At 38.7% G+C, this 17,654-nt stretch overlaps 1 protein-coding gene across 1 annotated transcript; it reads right to left on the bottom strand.

Annotated features, from left to right (window-relative positions):
* Positions 1–1,128: 1,128 nt before the first annotated feature.
* Positions 1,129–16,221, bottom strand: LOC132853498 (transketolase-like). The gene is made up of 14 exons (XM_060881291.1): positions 16,022–16,221; positions 14,568–14,685; positions 13,372–13,485; positions 12,845–12,942; positions 11,389–11,580; positions 10,926–11,044; positions 10,171–10,364; positions 9,744–9,908; positions 8,443–8,599; positions 5,377–5,507; positions 4,720–4,803; positions 4,204–4,297; positions 2,380–2,502; positions 1,129–1,836 (listed from the first exon to the last, which is right to left on the bottom strand). The coding sequence occupies exons 1-14, from the start codon at positions 16,126–16,128 to the stop codon at positions 1,649–1,651; spliced, it is 1,884 nt and encodes a 627-aa protein (XP_060737274.1). The 5' UTR covers positions 16,129–16,221; the 3' UTR covers positions 1,129–1,648.
* Between the last annotated feature and the right edge of the window lie 1,433 nt (positions 16,222–17,654).

The following is a 17,654-nucleotide window of genomic DNA, read 5'->3' as shown; positions in this document are numbered from 1 at the left end:
AATTTAGCTGTATTATAATTTATTTTATATGTATATGTAATATATTTTAATAATACTTGTAAACAATCAAATATTATTACTATTACTATTATGATTATTATTAATAATAAAAATAATTAGCTTATTAGTAGTAGTATAGTGGCAGTGACAGAATCTCACAAGGATAAGAAAGAGCAGAACACACACACACACACACACACACACACATACAGTCTACATAACACTTGAGTGCGAGAATGAAGCCTCACTGTCTGGTGTTTTTCTAGTCAAGACAGTAAAACTAGCTGTTGGCTGAATAGTGAATGAGTAACGGTGTGTGTGTGTGTGTATGGAGTGTGTCGCATGCACATGACCGTATTTGGCTTGTTCTCTCTCAGCTTGAAGTTGTCTAAGTGTGCTTAGTCACCCTGATGTCGTTACTTTGGCTCTGAACACGAATCCCTTCTCCAATCTGATTAAAAGGTTTCTACCAGCTTTGAGCTCATGTTCCAAAATGAATGCAGGCTTTAGTTTACTTAGCAGAAGAAACTACCAGACGAGAGGAATTGTTCCAAGTTTTAGCAGGTCGGTTAACCGATTACATTAACATCTAGCAGAGGGACAGTTGGGACAAGAAGACTTGTGGGGTAGTTTTATATTAGCGGTTATAATAAGCAATAAAAGGCTCAGCTGTTGATTAATAGATTAATGCTTGATCAAACTTTAGGTAAAAGTAATGGGTAATGGGTGTCATAGTGTCTTGGTAAGGTGGCTAACGTGACCTGAACAACTTCAGTGCTTCTTGGAACACATTTTTTTCGAAAAGGAGAATTACAAAAGTTTGTTGGTGCTGTTTTGATGATGGTGGAAGAGTTTTAAGACTGGCTTTAAATATGCCAACTGTCAACCTATAATATCCATTTCCTCCTCATCAATCAAATGACTGCTCCTTGACACACAGGATTTCAGATATAAATCAGAGATTAATTAAACCACACCACACAGAAGCAGGTGTTTATTTGTCCTGGAGTCTAGAAAAAAAAAAAGAGTTGCTATTTTTATTTCATTTTAAATTATGAAAATGAAATTTGAAATAACGCAAATTAAATGTTAAGACTGTTGACGCTGCAGTGACTTTACTGTTCAGAATAAGGAATGACTGCATTTTATTAAGCATCAGTAATCACATATAAATCAATACTGTGTGAAATAAAAGTGCAAAGACTTTTGTTGCCTTCAGTGGCTTTTAAAAATCTGAGTTCGTGTTGCGTGCTTCCTGATGTGTTTATTGCTTTGTCATCAACAGTGTAAAAGGATAAAACCATACTAATGACAGTAAACATAAAAGTGTTATCCGATCTTTGTCTGTTTTATTTTAGCTCATCAGATTGCTGTATTCTGTCTAATATTTTTAACTGAAAAATTCAAATCAATAGATTTCATTATATAAAGCTATATATTTCAAGCAAGATGTATTTAAGCCTAAATGTGGCTATCTGAAATGTCATAAATGCCTCATTTTGTGAAAATATACTATTCTTAGTCATATTCTTTGACAAAATAGCACCAGCTTGTTTAGATGTCCAGCTGATTAATATAACACATTGTGACCTTTATAAGCTTAGCTATGTCATGACTATTTTGTTTCTGTGACCCTGATTTCTTTTTGTTACTTATTGCTGGTAGTATCATTGATTATCTTCTTCACAGCCTGAACGATGGCGTCACAGTCGATGTTAAACATTTTGAGTAGCTCTTTGGGTTTCCCGCTGCGTGGCACGTGAGACACGGCGAGGCGATGCACGGTCAAGTCGTGTTCATTCACCACCGCTGAACACACGGCCTCTCCCAGACCACCTGCACAATCACACAACATAATCACCTGATGTTAAACAACATGGAGCAGATAATGTCTCACAAAAACCAACAAACCTTTAGCCATATAGTGCAGGACAGAATGGAGTGGAAAGAAACGCAAGAGCGATGCACTTAATCGTAACCTCTGCTATAAATCAATCCCAATTATGACTTTTCTATATTTCAACTGATACTGATTCTTGCAGGAGCTGGAAGACCACACATTGGCATTAATATTGCATTAATATGAATGTCAAAACACCCCAATGGCCAAAATATATTTACAAATTATTTATGAGGCAGATTTATAGGTCATTGTAAGCCTACGGGACACGCAGTCTACCTCTCTCGGTCTCTCCCTATTGTCTACATTATCTCCTGTGTCTATACACATGCATGAAAATTCATACTTGTGTTCTACAATCATTCACACATTACATACAAAATAATGAACATCTCACCCAGTCTCATGCAAAGAGTCTAAGAGGTCAGGTATAGATCTAAAGGCCTGTGATTATATAATTATCATTTTATAACACTCACCTTCATAGTAATGGTCCTCTACGGTAATGATGCGACCCCCTGTATCCCGGGCATTTTTGATAACTGTCTTCGAATCCAGTGGTTTAATAGTGAATAAGTCAATCACTCGAATGTTGATGCCCTCTGAGAAGATAAAATAATAATGTCATTAATAATCGATTAACAAACTCAAATTTATTTATTTTCAATAAGCACTTTATCCAGTTCAGGGTCCCAGTGGATCTCAGTATCTCAGGAACACTAGTTGGAATACAACGAATACATTCTGAATGCACAAAACTCCTAAGTCCACCCCTTCAATATATTCCTCCTGTATACTTATAAGTAATTACATCTCAAATAATCACATTGTGATGATTGATAGCATTACTGGTGCCACAATATGAAGCGACTGGGTTTCTAGCACCCCTAAACCCCACTCACATAAATGCATCCTGAATTCTTTCCGGAAATTAATTTAAAGTTACACTCAATGAGATTCGGAATGGCTTCTTGAATGTCACCTTCTCAGTCATGTTCTCTTTTACTGGAGCAAAGTGTCCATCAAAAACTATTTTAAATGATTTAAAATACCTGTTCCAACAACTAAGCATTAGGTGTAGATGTGGGAACTCCATCACATGCAGGCGCTGTTACTCTCATTTTCTGCTTTTACTCTTGTTTATATTATTTTGTGCTTTCTCCCTTCTATTGAATATCTTATGACACACCAAAAAAACCTAATAACCATCTCTACATTGGTCTGATATGGTCTGAACTTGAATCCTGTCCAAACGGTTCCAAATAAACGATTCTGCAGACCGATGATGCTCCTTAAACTAGGTTCTCACACAGTGTTTTATTGCTCCAAATCAACAGTCGCTGTATATGAAGTGTCCAGGATGCTACTAGTTGCCATGGCAATAACGAGTCTCATTGGGTGGCAACGATGACTAGAATTCCACATGACAAAAAAATCTTTTTTTTTTTTTTTTGCCACCCGAAATTAAACATTCTTGATGGAGATTTGGAGTTTGTGTGTAAAATTCAGTGTTTCTCTTCATCATATCAGATGAAGGAGAAACAGCGTGTGCTTTTTGTCACGAATCACGTGCACTCTGCTGTCTTCACTCCCATTAATAGTCAGTCGCCACATCGGTCGCTCCATATTTGCATGAAGTTAAACTTTTCTCAGCTTTGTCACGTCACCGGACACGCCCACATCTAGTCGCCAACGCTCACTGTCAGTCATGTCATATATAGTATCTAGTAGAACTAGAATAGCGTAGCATAGTATCTAGTATATAGCTGTAATTTCTCTTGATCAGAATCAGAATCTGAATCAGGTTTATTGGCCAAATGTGTTGACACACACAAGGAATTTGGTTCCAGCTGTTTGTGACAGCAAATCATCTCTCTCCACCTATCCCTATCTTCTGCATCCTCAACACTTGCACCCACTAGCTTCATATCCTCATTAATTACATCCATATACCTCCTCTTTGGCCTTCCTCTTTGCCTCCTGCCTGGCAGCTCCATGTCCAACATTCTCCTACCAATATACTCACTCTTCTCCCTCCTCTGAACATGTCCAAACCATCTTAATCTCGCCTCCCTAACTTTGTCCCCCAAACGTCCAACATGAGCTGTCCCTCTGATGTACTCGTTCCTAATCCTGTCCAATCTTGTCACTCCCAAAGAGAACCTCAACATAGACAGTATGAGTATTAAATATGAATACAGAATATATGACTGATCAGTTATGTACATAAAGTGTGAGAAGTGATTTTTCAGCAGTGTTGATGTAGCTAAATAGCTAAATTCGTTCCCTTCTGTGTGCTGTACCTTTCTTCAGCTGCTCAGCAGCATCAAGAGCCTCGAACAGAGTTACAGCAGCTCCAATCACGGTGACCTGGTCATTGTTGGTCTTGTGTACAACCTGCACATAAACATAAAACATGCGATCGATCTTATTCATCAACGCTAACACACACACTCCATCTAATCTATTTAGGTCTGATACCCGATGTTAGTGTGTGTTTTATTCGGTCTATAATACAGGATATAGGATGGAACCAGATATGAATACATTATTTTGATGTGTTTTAAACAGATACATCTCTCTATTTTAGACCAATCATGAACAGGTGCTGAGATTGAGGAACTCAATGTGTTCCAGTGTTTTCAGAGGCACAGTGTTTCCAGATAAAGACTGTGACATACATACAGACTTGTTCTGCATGTGTGTGTGTGTGTGTGTGTGTGTGTGTGTGTGTGTATACATGATCTCCTGCTGAAATAAACAACAGATATTACTATATGTTCACGGACTAATAGAGTTCAACGTTTTTGGTAACACACCTTTGCTTGGCCTACACGAAACTCTTCATTGCTGTTATAGATTACAGGATTTTCAGGGCGGCTGGTTCGGATGAAGCAAATCCCCTACAAAAAAAAAAAAAAAAGAGCAAGCAGCTTCGCATAAGTACAACCTCTTTACAGACTTTATCTGGAGAATTAAGGGTTAAGAGCATACAGTGAAACCAGGGTATAAAACTAAGATTGTAGTTTACTATCCACTCTGCCTGATTCTGTGCCAGGATCCAAATGGATCACAGAATCACTAATGGGCAAATGTAATTGTACATGTTAAAAAATTAAAACATATGTGTTTCAATGGAACAAACAGACAATTCATTCCATTTTGTCCTCATTCTTTCTCTGTAGTTCACACCAGCGTTAATGTGTCCACATTTAGCTTAACTAGGCTACTACAAGGTGACAAGGCATAAGAACTAATAAATAAATAAATAAATAAATAAATAAATAAGCCATGACCCAAATAACTCAACCTGAGTGAACACCACATGCACAGAGACGTGTACGGATGATTCGTTATCAAAGTTGCTCATAAGCTGCAGGTTTTATTCAGTGGTTTGGCAGGTGAGAAAGTGCTCATTTCAAGCCCTGGGTAAAACCTGTTTAACATATTCTGGCTTCGGAGGGAAACGTGAGAACCTTGGTGTTAGCTGCAAGCTCCACTGCCTTCTCGGTGGACACGGCATCACTCGGGTAGAACACAGTGGCAGTGGGTATGGCTCTGAACATCGCCAAGTCTTCCAGCGCCATCTGAGAGGGACCATCCTCTCCTGAAATTGCATAACACACACACACACACACAGTTATCACACAAAACCCAGGTGGTAGTTTTTCCTACACTGGTATAGTAGTAATGCAGAAATTCAGTCTACACTCTTTGTTGTGATAAATGACCATCAACGTGTTAACATTTAAAGTATTGCTAGCACAAGATGATTTTCTCTCAGCACAAGCAACAATACTGATGCCAATGTGGATTGCAAGATTGGTGAAATGAGAAAGAGGAAGATGTGAGGAAACTAACCAGAAGGAAGTGAGCAAGAAAAGAAGAACTGTCACAAGAGAGAGAATTTATTGCCAAGTTTCATTACAATGGTAACAAAATACAAACTTCACTCACAATGACAGGAACCATTTACTTTACTGGAATTTGGCTTGTGCTCATTATAGGTCAGGTTTTTTTTGGGATTGAACTGCATTACATATTACATATATATATGTACTGTATATGAAAACACACATCTTTCTGTAAATATACATAGCTAAATTCTCAAATCTGTTTGGTCAGACGGTGTTGAATCATTTTCTATTCCACCACCTCTGACAGTAGTGCTGGCTGTAGGACTAATCACAGACTAATCACATTGATATTAATGCTCGTGTTTTATTGTGTATCATTTGTATAGTATCACATAGTATTTGGCTGCTGCTTCTGAATAATCTACAGGTTTGTCCCTAATTACATACTTATGCACTGTTCTACATCACTGCGTGTCCATGCTGAAAACTCCAACAAGAAATACGCTTCAAGTTCTACACTTATTCAACTGAAAAACTAAGTGTGTTATTTTGGTCAACCCTCGCAGCTTTGCTTACGTAGTGGAACAAGGCCCAGGGCTACCAGGCACTTGCTGCGTCTTACAGTGTGCGCAGAGCAGTGAAGGAAGCAAAGCGGCGCTACGCGAGGAAACTAGAGTCACGGTTCCAACATGGTGGATCTAGGAGCCTGTGACAGGGACTAAGGAACAGCTTCTAGAATGGCAGATGAGCTAAACATCTTTTACGCTCGCTTCAAGGCTGCAGCTAACCACGCTAGCTGCGCTAGCAGCACAAACAGCATGCACGCGGAGAGAGCTGGAGAGGTAAACACGTTCACCATCTCAGAGCATGACGTGAGGAGGGCATTCAAGAGAGTGAATACCAGGAAGGCAGCAGGACCAGATGGCATCACAGGTCGGGTTCTGAAAGCCTGTGCCGACCAGCTAGCACCTCTCACTGGAACAGTCTGTTGTCCCCTCATGCTTCAAACAGTCCACCATTGTTCCTGTCCCAAAGAAACCCCAGGCCGCCTGCCTCAACGTTTACCGCCCTGCATCACTACCGGACACACTGGATCCACTACAGTTCTACGCTCTACTGAGGACACCATTGCTCATCTTCTCCACACTACGATGAGCCACCTGGACTGCAGAAAAGGGAATTATGCAAAAATGCTGTTTGTTGTCTACAGTTCAGCGTTCAACACCATAATTCCCTCCACACTCACCTCTAAGTTAGAGAGGTCTGCCGCTGTGTCAATGGATCTCCAACTTCCTGACAGACAGACCACAAGCCGTACGGGTGGGCAAACACACCTCATCCACCCTCACCCTCAGCACTGGAGCTCCCCAGGGTTGTGTTCTGAACCCCCTGCTGAACTCACTGTACACATATGACTGTGTGGCGACTTCCAACTTCACCACCATCAAGTTTGCTGACGACACTGTTGTGGTGGGCCTGATCTCAAACAACAACGAGACGGCCTACCTACAGGAGACTTATATATAAGAATAATCTTCTCCTGAACATCAGCAAGACTAAGGAGTTGATAGTGGACTTCAGCACGAAGCAGGAGCAGTCATACCCACTGATAAACATCAGCAAGATCCCAGTGGAGAGAGTGGCCTGTTTCCGGTACCTAGGTATTCACATCACAGAGGACCTGTCTTGGTCCTTTCACATCAAGACCCTGGTGAAGAAGGCCCAACAGCATCTGTACCATCTGAGACATTTAAGGGACTTCAAACTACCCTCTCAGGTGCTAAAGACTTTCTACACCTGCACCATTAAGAGCGTCCTGACGGGTAGCATCACTTCCTGTTTTGGGAACAACACCATGCAGGACAGACGAGCCCTCTAGTGGGTGGTGGTGTCAGCTGAACGTACCATCCACACCGAGCTCCCTGACCTGCAGGACATCTACAGCACACAGTGCCGGACCAGGGCCAGGAAGATTGTAAAGGACCTCAGCCATCCCAACAATGGACTCTTTTCTTTGTTGCATTCAGGGAAACGCTTCCGCTCCTTGAAAGCAAACACAGAGAGAATGAGGAGAAGCTTCTTCCCGCAGGCCATTCGGAGTTTAAGCCAGGAAACACCCAGGATCTAGTACTGGGCCTTTCCCTCCATCTTCACTTTTTTTTCTGCACAACCATTTTTTGCACTATGACACTTTAACTCTGGACTTGCACAGCACAGTGCCACTTTATACACACCATACTGCACATGGACACTTTAAGGACAATCAATAAAACGATACGCATTTATGTATATACATATATTTTTCACATATATTTTCATATTTGATATAGTTTTTATATAGTTTATACTTTTTATTTATCTACCTCCTTTTAGTTTTAATTATATCCTTAATTACATTCCTTTTTATGCTTGAATACCGGACAGATGTAAAAAGCATTGTACTCTGTACGTATGTGTATGTGACAAATAAAATTTGATTTGATTTGGATCTGACGACACAAACGTCCTTTAAATGTCGTACACTAGATGAGAGAGCACATGGTGCCTAGTGTGTAGTATGTCATTTGGAACACAACTTCAGACTAATAATGAAAAGATTAAAATGACAAATACCTACGTAGGCACAATAAATAAAAAATAAATAAATAAATAAAAGTTCAGAAGTCGGGGTCAGTGGACACTAACCGATGGAAACACCGCAGTGTGAGCCACAGAGGTTGATGTTGCTCTCTGAGATGGCAGCCATGCGCAACTGGTCATAAGCTCGGGTGAAGAACGTGGCGAAAGTGGAGGCAAAAACAACGTTTCGGTCGCGAGCTGCACAGCCCACAGCTACACTCACCTTAAAAAAAAGACAGAAACACAAAACAACATTTCATTTCATACAGACACACTCCATGTTAGAACTGTGCTGGATTAATAGAGAGAGATTAAAAGAGACTTCGAGAATTATTTAAGAAAATGCTATAAATCCAGTTTGACTCAATTCATTTTTACTTGTATTGTGCTTTTAACAATGGACAAGGTCACAAAGCAGATTTAAAAAAATACATAAAATCATCCCTTATGAGGAAGCCAGAGGTAACGGTGGAAAGGAAAAAACACCCCGATATGATATGAGGAAGAAACTTTGCTACAACTGTGTAATTAATACATGCTCAAAATGTGCAAATGTGTAACCAGGAAATTGATTTTAGTTATAAGAAGCTGCTCAGGATGCCCAGAGTTGTTTTGTCTGTCAACGAGTTCAGTTAACGTGGCAAGTTTTATACTGTCGCTGTGAGAAATCTGCACAATGCAAACGTTGTCAGTGATTGCAAGAGGCCGTGTGGTAATAATTCAGCAACATTGCTACTTCCTTTTACAAAACTGTTTCTCTTTGATGGCTCCACAGCAGCTACCTGTTTTTCACAACTTACTGTAATGACTGAGGCAATGCAGCACACATGCAATGTTCAGCATGCTGAACATACTGAAGCCCTTCCTCTCCTCACTTCTATACATAAAGCATCCCTTTGCACTGCCTTCTATGTAGGTACTATATAATAAAGCTCAGCATTTGTTAAAAGAATATGTAAGATATGGATATAACTGCCATGATAATTAGCTATGAACCACAGCTATGCACATTACATGCCCAAGAGCCTTAAAGCTTCTTAAATGTACTAATGATACTAAATGTACTAATGATTTATTACACTCTCAGCCAAGCTATGAAGCAAAATGTCTACTTATTTGATGGGAAGAAATGGGAAAGGACAAAGTACAGTTACTCTCTCATACTAGCTAACATTTTAGAGATTTGAAATAACGCTGTTGTTAGTTAGCCTTAGCTAATTTTCCCATGGTAAAAGACGGTGAATTTTTTTTCTTTACTGTTTCTTAATGTTTCTTTATAGCTTGAGGGAATAATCTGATGCATTTAATAATCTTTATTTACATAAGTAATTAATTGTATTTCAAATGAAGGCTATGTAGTAACTTACCATGTTCTGTTCTGCGATGTAGCACTCCACATAGCGGTTAGGAAATTCATTCTTGAACATCTCAGCAAAGGTGGAATTCTTTGTGTCTGCATCCAGGACGACGACACGCTCGTTAGAACGGCCGAGTTTTGTGAGCGCCAGGCCGTAGGCCTTCCTCGTAGCGATCTGAAAAACAATTAAGACACGGTTCTTACAGCAACCACATTCATTCGAGTGGATCCGTAAAATCCTTGATGCTAAGAGAAGGAATATGGTGTAGAATTTCTGCAGTGTTTAGGTGCACAAATAATGTGTGTTATTAAACTAGTCAGATTTATTTGTGCCAAAAGAAAAAAATAAAGAGAGATTTGACCTTTTCATAAAACTTGAGACTTGCACTGCTGAGTTAGCATCAACTAAATATTAGGCTTTGGTTTCTTAGATGTACCTTCTCTCCAAGTTTGTAGCTGGGTTCGCTGGACATGTGGATGTTTTTCAGGCTGATGGCAGGGGTGTCTTCAGTTGGTGCAAGAGGAGAGAGCTTGATGCTGCTCATAATTTGACTTTGTAGATCCTTTATTACACTCTCAGACATGTCCTTAGGCAAGGGTTTACCATGCCAGCCCATCTTATCCTCAGTGGCTATAATACACACACACACACACACAGACTAGCTGGAATATAAATGTGTAGGTGTTTTACAGAACAGTGGGTCAGTACTATTTGCCTTTTTTCTCTATAAGTACAGATCAAAACACCACTATCCGGTGTCCCCAAGAAGAGAGTCTGTATCCTGTCATGGTTTCTTCCTCATACACAGAACTCATTAGATGACTCTGCTTTGCTCAGAAAGGAGCAACGTCTACGCGCTAAACACTACAAGCCAGCTTTTCGAAAGTTAAAAACACTATTCAAACGTAACAGCTAATTTTCTGCATAATGAACAAACAATTTGTATGACTTTAATTAACGACTCAATAAACCTGTGTTATCAAACGTCTAGATTCTGTTTCATTTGATGAATTCCAGGTCAGTAACAAATACAAATCTAATCATCTGCAATAATCCATAAGCACATCCATTTCCTAATACCGTTTTTGTATGTGTATAGTGTACAGTGGCTGTCAGACAATATGAATATATATAAACTGTCTGTTTGTTCTCTGTGCACATGTACTGTGTGTGTTTGTGTGTGTCATGTACCTGGAATGCCTTTGCCCTTAAAGGTTTGGGCAACAATGCAAGTGGGTTGATCATGGGGTTGACACAGGGCCTTACACAACTCCTCCACATTGTGGCCATCCACAATGACAGCATACCATCTACACACACACACACACACACACACAGTCCCAGGTTATTGTTCAGATATTCATCTTAAAGCACATTATTCAGTATCTAAGACGAATCAGTCAATGAAACTAAAAGGTAAGGTGTGCAGTTACGTGTTAGTACAGAATGCAAGTTTGCACCCCCCCAGTGTGTCCATGGAGTTTAAGGAACGTGATACGCATTGTGTTATTATATTTATTTTCCTATTATAAGCCTGTATAAAGTTTCAAGGATCAGCATGTCTTCAGTCACAATGAAACTGGAGACTTTCTCAGACACGCTGGATATGAGGTGAAATGCACACTGGAGGCTAAACACACATGTACACACTCACCCGAAGGCCTCGCAGCGTTTCTTGTACTTCTCCACCTGGTGCTGTAGGGGTGCAGGGTCACTCTGGCCAAGACGGTTGATGTCCAGAATGGCCACCAAGTTGTTTAACTGGTAGAAGGAAGCAAAGGCCATAGCCTCCCAGACCGAGCCCTCAGACAGCTCTCCATCACCCAACATGCAGTACACACGGTAACTACTCAACCAGAGACAATAAATAAAGAATAAAGAAATAAAGAAATATAAAGTAATAAACAGATTCATTCCAAAATGCTGTGAATTTATATTTTGTACCGAAATAAAAGAAACTCTCAAAAAGAAAAAAAACTCTGCATCAATAACCATGGGCCCATTTAGAGCTCTAGAATATGGAATAATTTAAGTTAAATCGTTAAGTAAAATTTTAAATGTCATAAAAAATTTTTTAAAAAATCATAAAACCAATTCATTTTTAGATACTAAAGTGGACCATTGTTCTTTTTTTTACATGCTAAAAATGATATATTAATTATATTACATTCTATAATAAATATTAATTATATTCGCTTTACTGAAAATAAATTAGAATTAATACAGATATGCTTACAAATATTAAAGTTTCATGAGGAGAGAGAAAGAAAGAAAGAAAGAAAGAAAGAAAGAAAGAAAGAAAGAAAGAAAGAAAGAAAGAAAGAAAGAAAGAAAGAAAGAAAGAAAGAAAGAAAGAAAGGAGATGTTTTGGAACTATAATAACTGAATGGTTTTAAATTGAAAGTTTTGCAACATATTGAGTGACTCCCCCCACACACACACCCTCTCTTTCTTTCTTTCTCTCTCTCTCTCTCTCTCTCTCTCTCTCTTTCTCACACACACACACACACACACTATTTGGTTCAGACATGTTTCCAGTCAAATACACAGGTTTGTATGAATGCAGCATGACTAGACTGCAGTGTGAATTTTCATGCACATTCCACAAGATGCCATGAAAAGAAAACGCTGACTCTGTCACTCCAACACAAACACAGCTGGCAAAACAGCACGCACCCATAAAATCAACACATTTACTGATTTGATTTTGAAAACGAGCACGTGATTAACGTTAATGCGGACTACATAAGTGCTGACTTGAAAATCCTACAAACTGTAGTACAGACAGTCATCAGAGCTTATTGGATATGGTTATGGTGCTAGGTTGGGTTGTGCTTTAGTGAGAAGGCAAAGAATACATTGTCAGAACTGATAATTGATGCTGAAGAGGGAGAAAAGATGCAGGTGGTGAGAATGACAGCTAAGAAGAATAAAAATTTCTCCACTAGAGCCTTCTTATAGCTGTAGGATGAAATGCAAGAAGCACATAGAACAATGAGCTCACAGAGACAGAGGGAAAAAGTTTAATCATCTTTCCTTGAGAGTATGGTTCATGATTAGCAATGAATGTGAGCTAGCATTAGCAGTACTTTAGGTATATTGTTTAATACCTCGCCTTGTCGAAGTATTTTCCAGTATAGGCCATCCCACATGCAGCGCCAAGTCCTTGCCCAAGAGAACCTGTGGCTACGTCCACAAACGCCTGCTTCTACGTTTAAACAAAGAACACGGATACACGTTTGTAAAACTATATCCTTCAACAATTTTGAAAACATTATCACATGTCAGTTCCCAAAGTTCACTCACTTTCTGCATTAAATGTCCTTTAAACGTCTACAATGTTGTTGAATGTGGTCTTCTTTTCACATAAAAGTTTTTTGTTGTTGTTATGTTTTTACTTACGGTTAGATTTAGAGTTGTAGTGAAATCATAATAATAATAATAATAATAATAATAATAATAATAACAAAAACAATCATAACAATAATAATAACAATAATAATAACAAAAACAATAAAAACAACAACAACAACAACAACAACAATAATAATAATAAATCATGACAGCCTCAAATTAATAGGAATGCAGGTATATTGTGGAAATTATTGTGGAAATTCCTGAATATGTCTTTACTTACTGGAACTGGGTGGCCCTCCAAGATGGAGTCAATCTTGCGGAGGTTAAGCAGCTCGCTCTCTTGGAGGTAACCTGCTTCTGCCCAGGCTGCATAGAGCACAGGAGCAGCATGACCCTAAAACACATACACACACAAAAAGCTAACAAACAAGGCCGACATTATATGTAATACAGACTAGCAATGTTTTTATTCTATCATATTTAAATCATACGTTCATATATATTCTACTTTAAGATACTCTCTCTGTCCACTTTATTAGGAATGCCTATACAATGAGCCCATCTGTCTCAAGATTTGGTGTGTTCTGAGATGCATTTCTGCTCCCCATAGTTGTAAAGAGTGCTTATTTGAGTGACCATTATCCTCCTGTCAGCACGAAACAGTCTGGCCATTCTATTCTGCTTTCCGTCATCAAAAAGGCGTTTCTGAGTTTCATGTGAAAATCCTAGGAAACAAATCAGCCTCTCCTGCCCCAACGACCCAAAGTTCACTGTTCATGTTCTGATGTTTGATGCGAACATTAGCTGAAGCTCTTGGCCTTATCTTATGCGCTGCAACATGATTGGCTGATTGGATAACTGTCTGAACGAGCAGATGGTCTTAATAGTATGGCAAGAGTACGTTCTAAGATTATATAATTAGGGTGCTTACGGTCTGCTCTGTGTCTTATGCTCCTTGCACTGGCAATAATACCTAGTTAAAATTCAATTTTTAAGGAACATGTTTATTACTAGACACTTTGTAAATTGGATTGAATTTTTGTGAAAATTTAGCCAATTTATTAACTGAAATTAAATTGAAAATAGATTTTCCAACTGTCACGACTCTACGTCATCAGGATAATCTGTGATATCGACAGACGACTGTCTACACCACATCTGTCTACTCTGTTTTCATTCAAAAGAATGCATGTTAAGGAAAATTTCTCAAACCTAGGCAATCTGCCTTGACTGGTTTGTCACGTCTGGTCCAGTGTTAGCTTTCACATACACAATATGAAACAACCCTATCAGGTTATCTGACACTGCTTAGACGTCTCAACTTGTTGGAAACTAGACTATCGGTTGAAAGAGGCTTCTTCAATTCACCAGATATTGTGAAGAAGATTTTACATATATTTGAACCAGGCCATTCTATGAGGTGCTAATTCTATATGCTTATGTCTATTAGTTACAGCAGAGCAATGTGTTTGTTACCTTCGACAGAACAAAGCGGTCATTGTTGGCATTACGTGGGTCATCGGGTTTGTATTTCATGGTGTGAAAGAAGAGCACGGACATGATCTCCGCTGCACTGCAACATGATGTCGGGTGTCTGCAGAACCAAAAATATGCAAAGATTACACCCAGAAACTATTCAGAATCACACACAATTTCACTCCCTTGTGTCTTTTCAGTAAAAGTCATTGTGCATGAATCCCTGTAAGACTTGCTGTAAATAAAACTGATAATAATAATAATAAAAATAGCATGTCATACTATATTAAACCTTCAACGTATTCACGGCTAAAAACAAATGCCATGCCATTAAGATAACTTTGACTCCTTTACTATAAGAAACTATGAAATATTTAATAAAATATGAAATCTAAATGACCTCCTTTTCACTTTTTGTGTAATTCCAGATTTAATTTTACATGCGGTTGAGACAAATGCAGAAATGAAACTGAAAGAATTTAGTTTTTCAAACTATAGTGAAAAATGTCAGAATTTCATCATGTGGAAATTTTTCCCAAGCAGCCAAACAGACAGCTGGGGATTTCTGTAAATATTGATGATGAAATTGTAGCAGGTGATTTTTTTTTAATGTCCAGTATTTCCTAAATGACTATAGACAAATTTTAAATAGTTTATAACTTACCGTATCCAATAAATTATTAAAAAATTGATATAGGTGCTCCCGGGACCCAATGTAGTTCGGATAAGCGGTAGAAAATGAATGGATGATATGGGTGCTATATAAAAGCTAATATAAATAAATGGCTAATAAGATAAATAGTGATTGTCTACAACTGCAGTTACAAAAATGTATTTAGGTCACGAAATAGAAAGAAAGTTATAGAAAGGTGTCAAAACCGAGAAAAATAACCATGACATGACAACACACTGTACATTTTGGTCTATATTTAAACTGGTTGCTACTGTAGTGTGAACAAGACAGGAGTCGCTCCAGGTGTGTGAACATTGATGCGCATGTGACCAGGGCATGAGAAAGAGTTTTGAACATACTCAGTTCATATCATAGTACTAGTTTGAAGACCTAAACCCTCCGTTCCCAGGCACGAGCATCATTTAGAGATCTGGAGCTTTATAGCTGAATTATTAAGGAACTTAACACTGAAACTCTATATTCAACATCAAGCAGAAATGTATCTCAATATGGAGAGTGAGAGAGACAGAGAGCGAGAGACGGAGACAGAAAGAGAGACAGAGAGAGAGAGAGAGAGAGAGAGAGAGAGAGAGAGAGAGAGAGAGAGAGAGAGAGACAGAGAGAGAGAGAGAGAGAGAGAGAGAGAGACGGAGACAGAAAGAGAGACAGAGAGAGAGAGAGAGAGAGAGAGAGAGAGAGACAGAGAGAGAGAGAGAGAGAGAGAGAGACGGAGACAGAAAGAGAGAGAGAGAGAGAGAGAGAGATGCTGTGTGTCTCTTACCCGCTGCCGGCTGCAGTGGTCGACTTTATGGAGTTAATCCTGAGTCGGTCCGCGAGGTTTCTCAGCTCTTGCAGTGTTTGTTTATTTGGTTTGTGATAGTCCTCCATGGTGGTGTCCTGTGTGTTAACTTCTGTAGTGGAAGAGAAGTGGAAAATGAATGAGGAAGGGGTCGGTGTCGGTGGTGTGTGCTGCAGTGTGTGTGCACGTGTTTATATGCAGCTGTGTAGGTGTGTGTGTGTGTGTGTGTGTGGGCGTGTTGAGAGATAGACAGAGAGATCAGAGAGCTTAATACGAAAATGATGAAATTATGAAAATCAGCTATTATTAAACATACGAAAATCAGCTATTATTAAACATAGATTAAGAAATGCAATGCAAAGTGTGTATATAAAGCATCTTCATTTTAATTTGTTTAGTTTTAATTTGCTAAATAATTAACAATATACATTAATAATATATTAACGGAAAAAAAAATTTATTGACCCAGGTTAAAATGTTTGATCTGTCAGAACTTTGTCCCTTTTTTATGATAGTTCTTTGATATGATATATATGTATATAGTATATATTACAGGAACATGTTGTTGGCTAGTGACGAAGTTTGTTAGCATCAGAATAAGCATTGAATCATTGTAAGTTAAACGTAAATAAAACAATAAATATACATTGAAAAATGATTGATAGCAATTTGTGTGGGTACATGATACATAGCTATTTGTAACAGAGGGTTAAATTGAACACTTCACTTCATCCCAGTGAGCGTATTATGACTGTCAGGGGACTTTGGAGCAGCAACAAAACAGGACAGGAACAGACCCAGGAATTGTACAATTCAAGAACCAGAACCAGAACAATCACTACTGACCCTTCGCACCCGGGACACAACCTCTTTCAGCTCCTCTCTTCTGGTGGGGACTACAGAGCTTTACCAAAACTGCCAGACACAGGAACAGTTTCTTTCCCCAGGCACCAGGCAATCACAATACTGTTATTTGCACTACTGTGCACTCTCACACTTATTATATATAACTGATCAGTCATATACTCTGTATTCCTATTTAATACTCATACTGTATATATTTCTTACATTGTCTTGTCTGTCCTTGTCTTGTATAGTCCAAGCTAAATGTACTGTATAGTATTTATATCTGTACTTTTGAGAGTCACAAACAGCCAGAACCAGATTCCTTGCGTACGTCAATGCACTTTTCCAATAAATTTGATTCTGATTCTCATTCTGATTGATTTACACAGTTTAGAATAGCAAAGCCATCTACTAGCATGTTTTTGAGCATTTGGAAAAGCAGAGAATGAATGCAATACAGCCCATAATTTCAACCAAGGAGAGTACAGAGACAGTTTATGATCATTTAAAAGAATTCATCAGTCAAGTCATAATTAACAAGGCTTTAGTTTGGATCGAGCTATTCATTGAACTAAGCTAATGATGAGTGTGAAACGAAATGTCTATCTAAAGACATGCTCCTATACATTCCTTTTAAGAACTGATTTTCAGTCTTACTAAGAAAGGGCCCAATGTGGGCTCAGGTTTTCATTCTAGCCAAGCAGAAGCCACACCTGATAGTCTATTGGAAGCCAAGATCAGCTAATTCAGATGTGTCAGGCCTTGTTTG

The sequence above is a fragment of the Tachysurus vachellii genome, chromosome 11 (assembly GCF_030014155.1).
Source record: "Tachysurus vachellii isolate PV-2020 chromosome 11, HZAU_Pvac_v1, whole genome shotgun sequence".
Classification (NCBI taxonomy): Eukaryota; Metazoa; Chordata; class Actinopteri; order Siluriformes; family Bagridae; genus Tachysurus; species Tachysurus vachellii.
This window is presented reverse-complemented; position numbering and strand designations above follow the sequence as displayed.

Coding starts and splice junctions, on each gene's coding strand:
- LOC132853498 (XM_060881291.1), bottom strand. CDS start 16,128: ATGGAGGACTATCACAAACCAAATAAACAAACACTGCAAGAGCTGAGA. Junction 11,581..12,844: donor AAATACTTCGACAAGGCGAG/GTATTAAACAAT, acceptor CTGGTTGAGTAG/TTACCGTGTGTACTGCATGT. Junction 9,909..10,170: donor GCTACAAACTTGGAGAGAAG/GTACATCTAAGA, acceptor ATTGTTTTTCAG/ATCGCTACGAGGAAGGCCTA.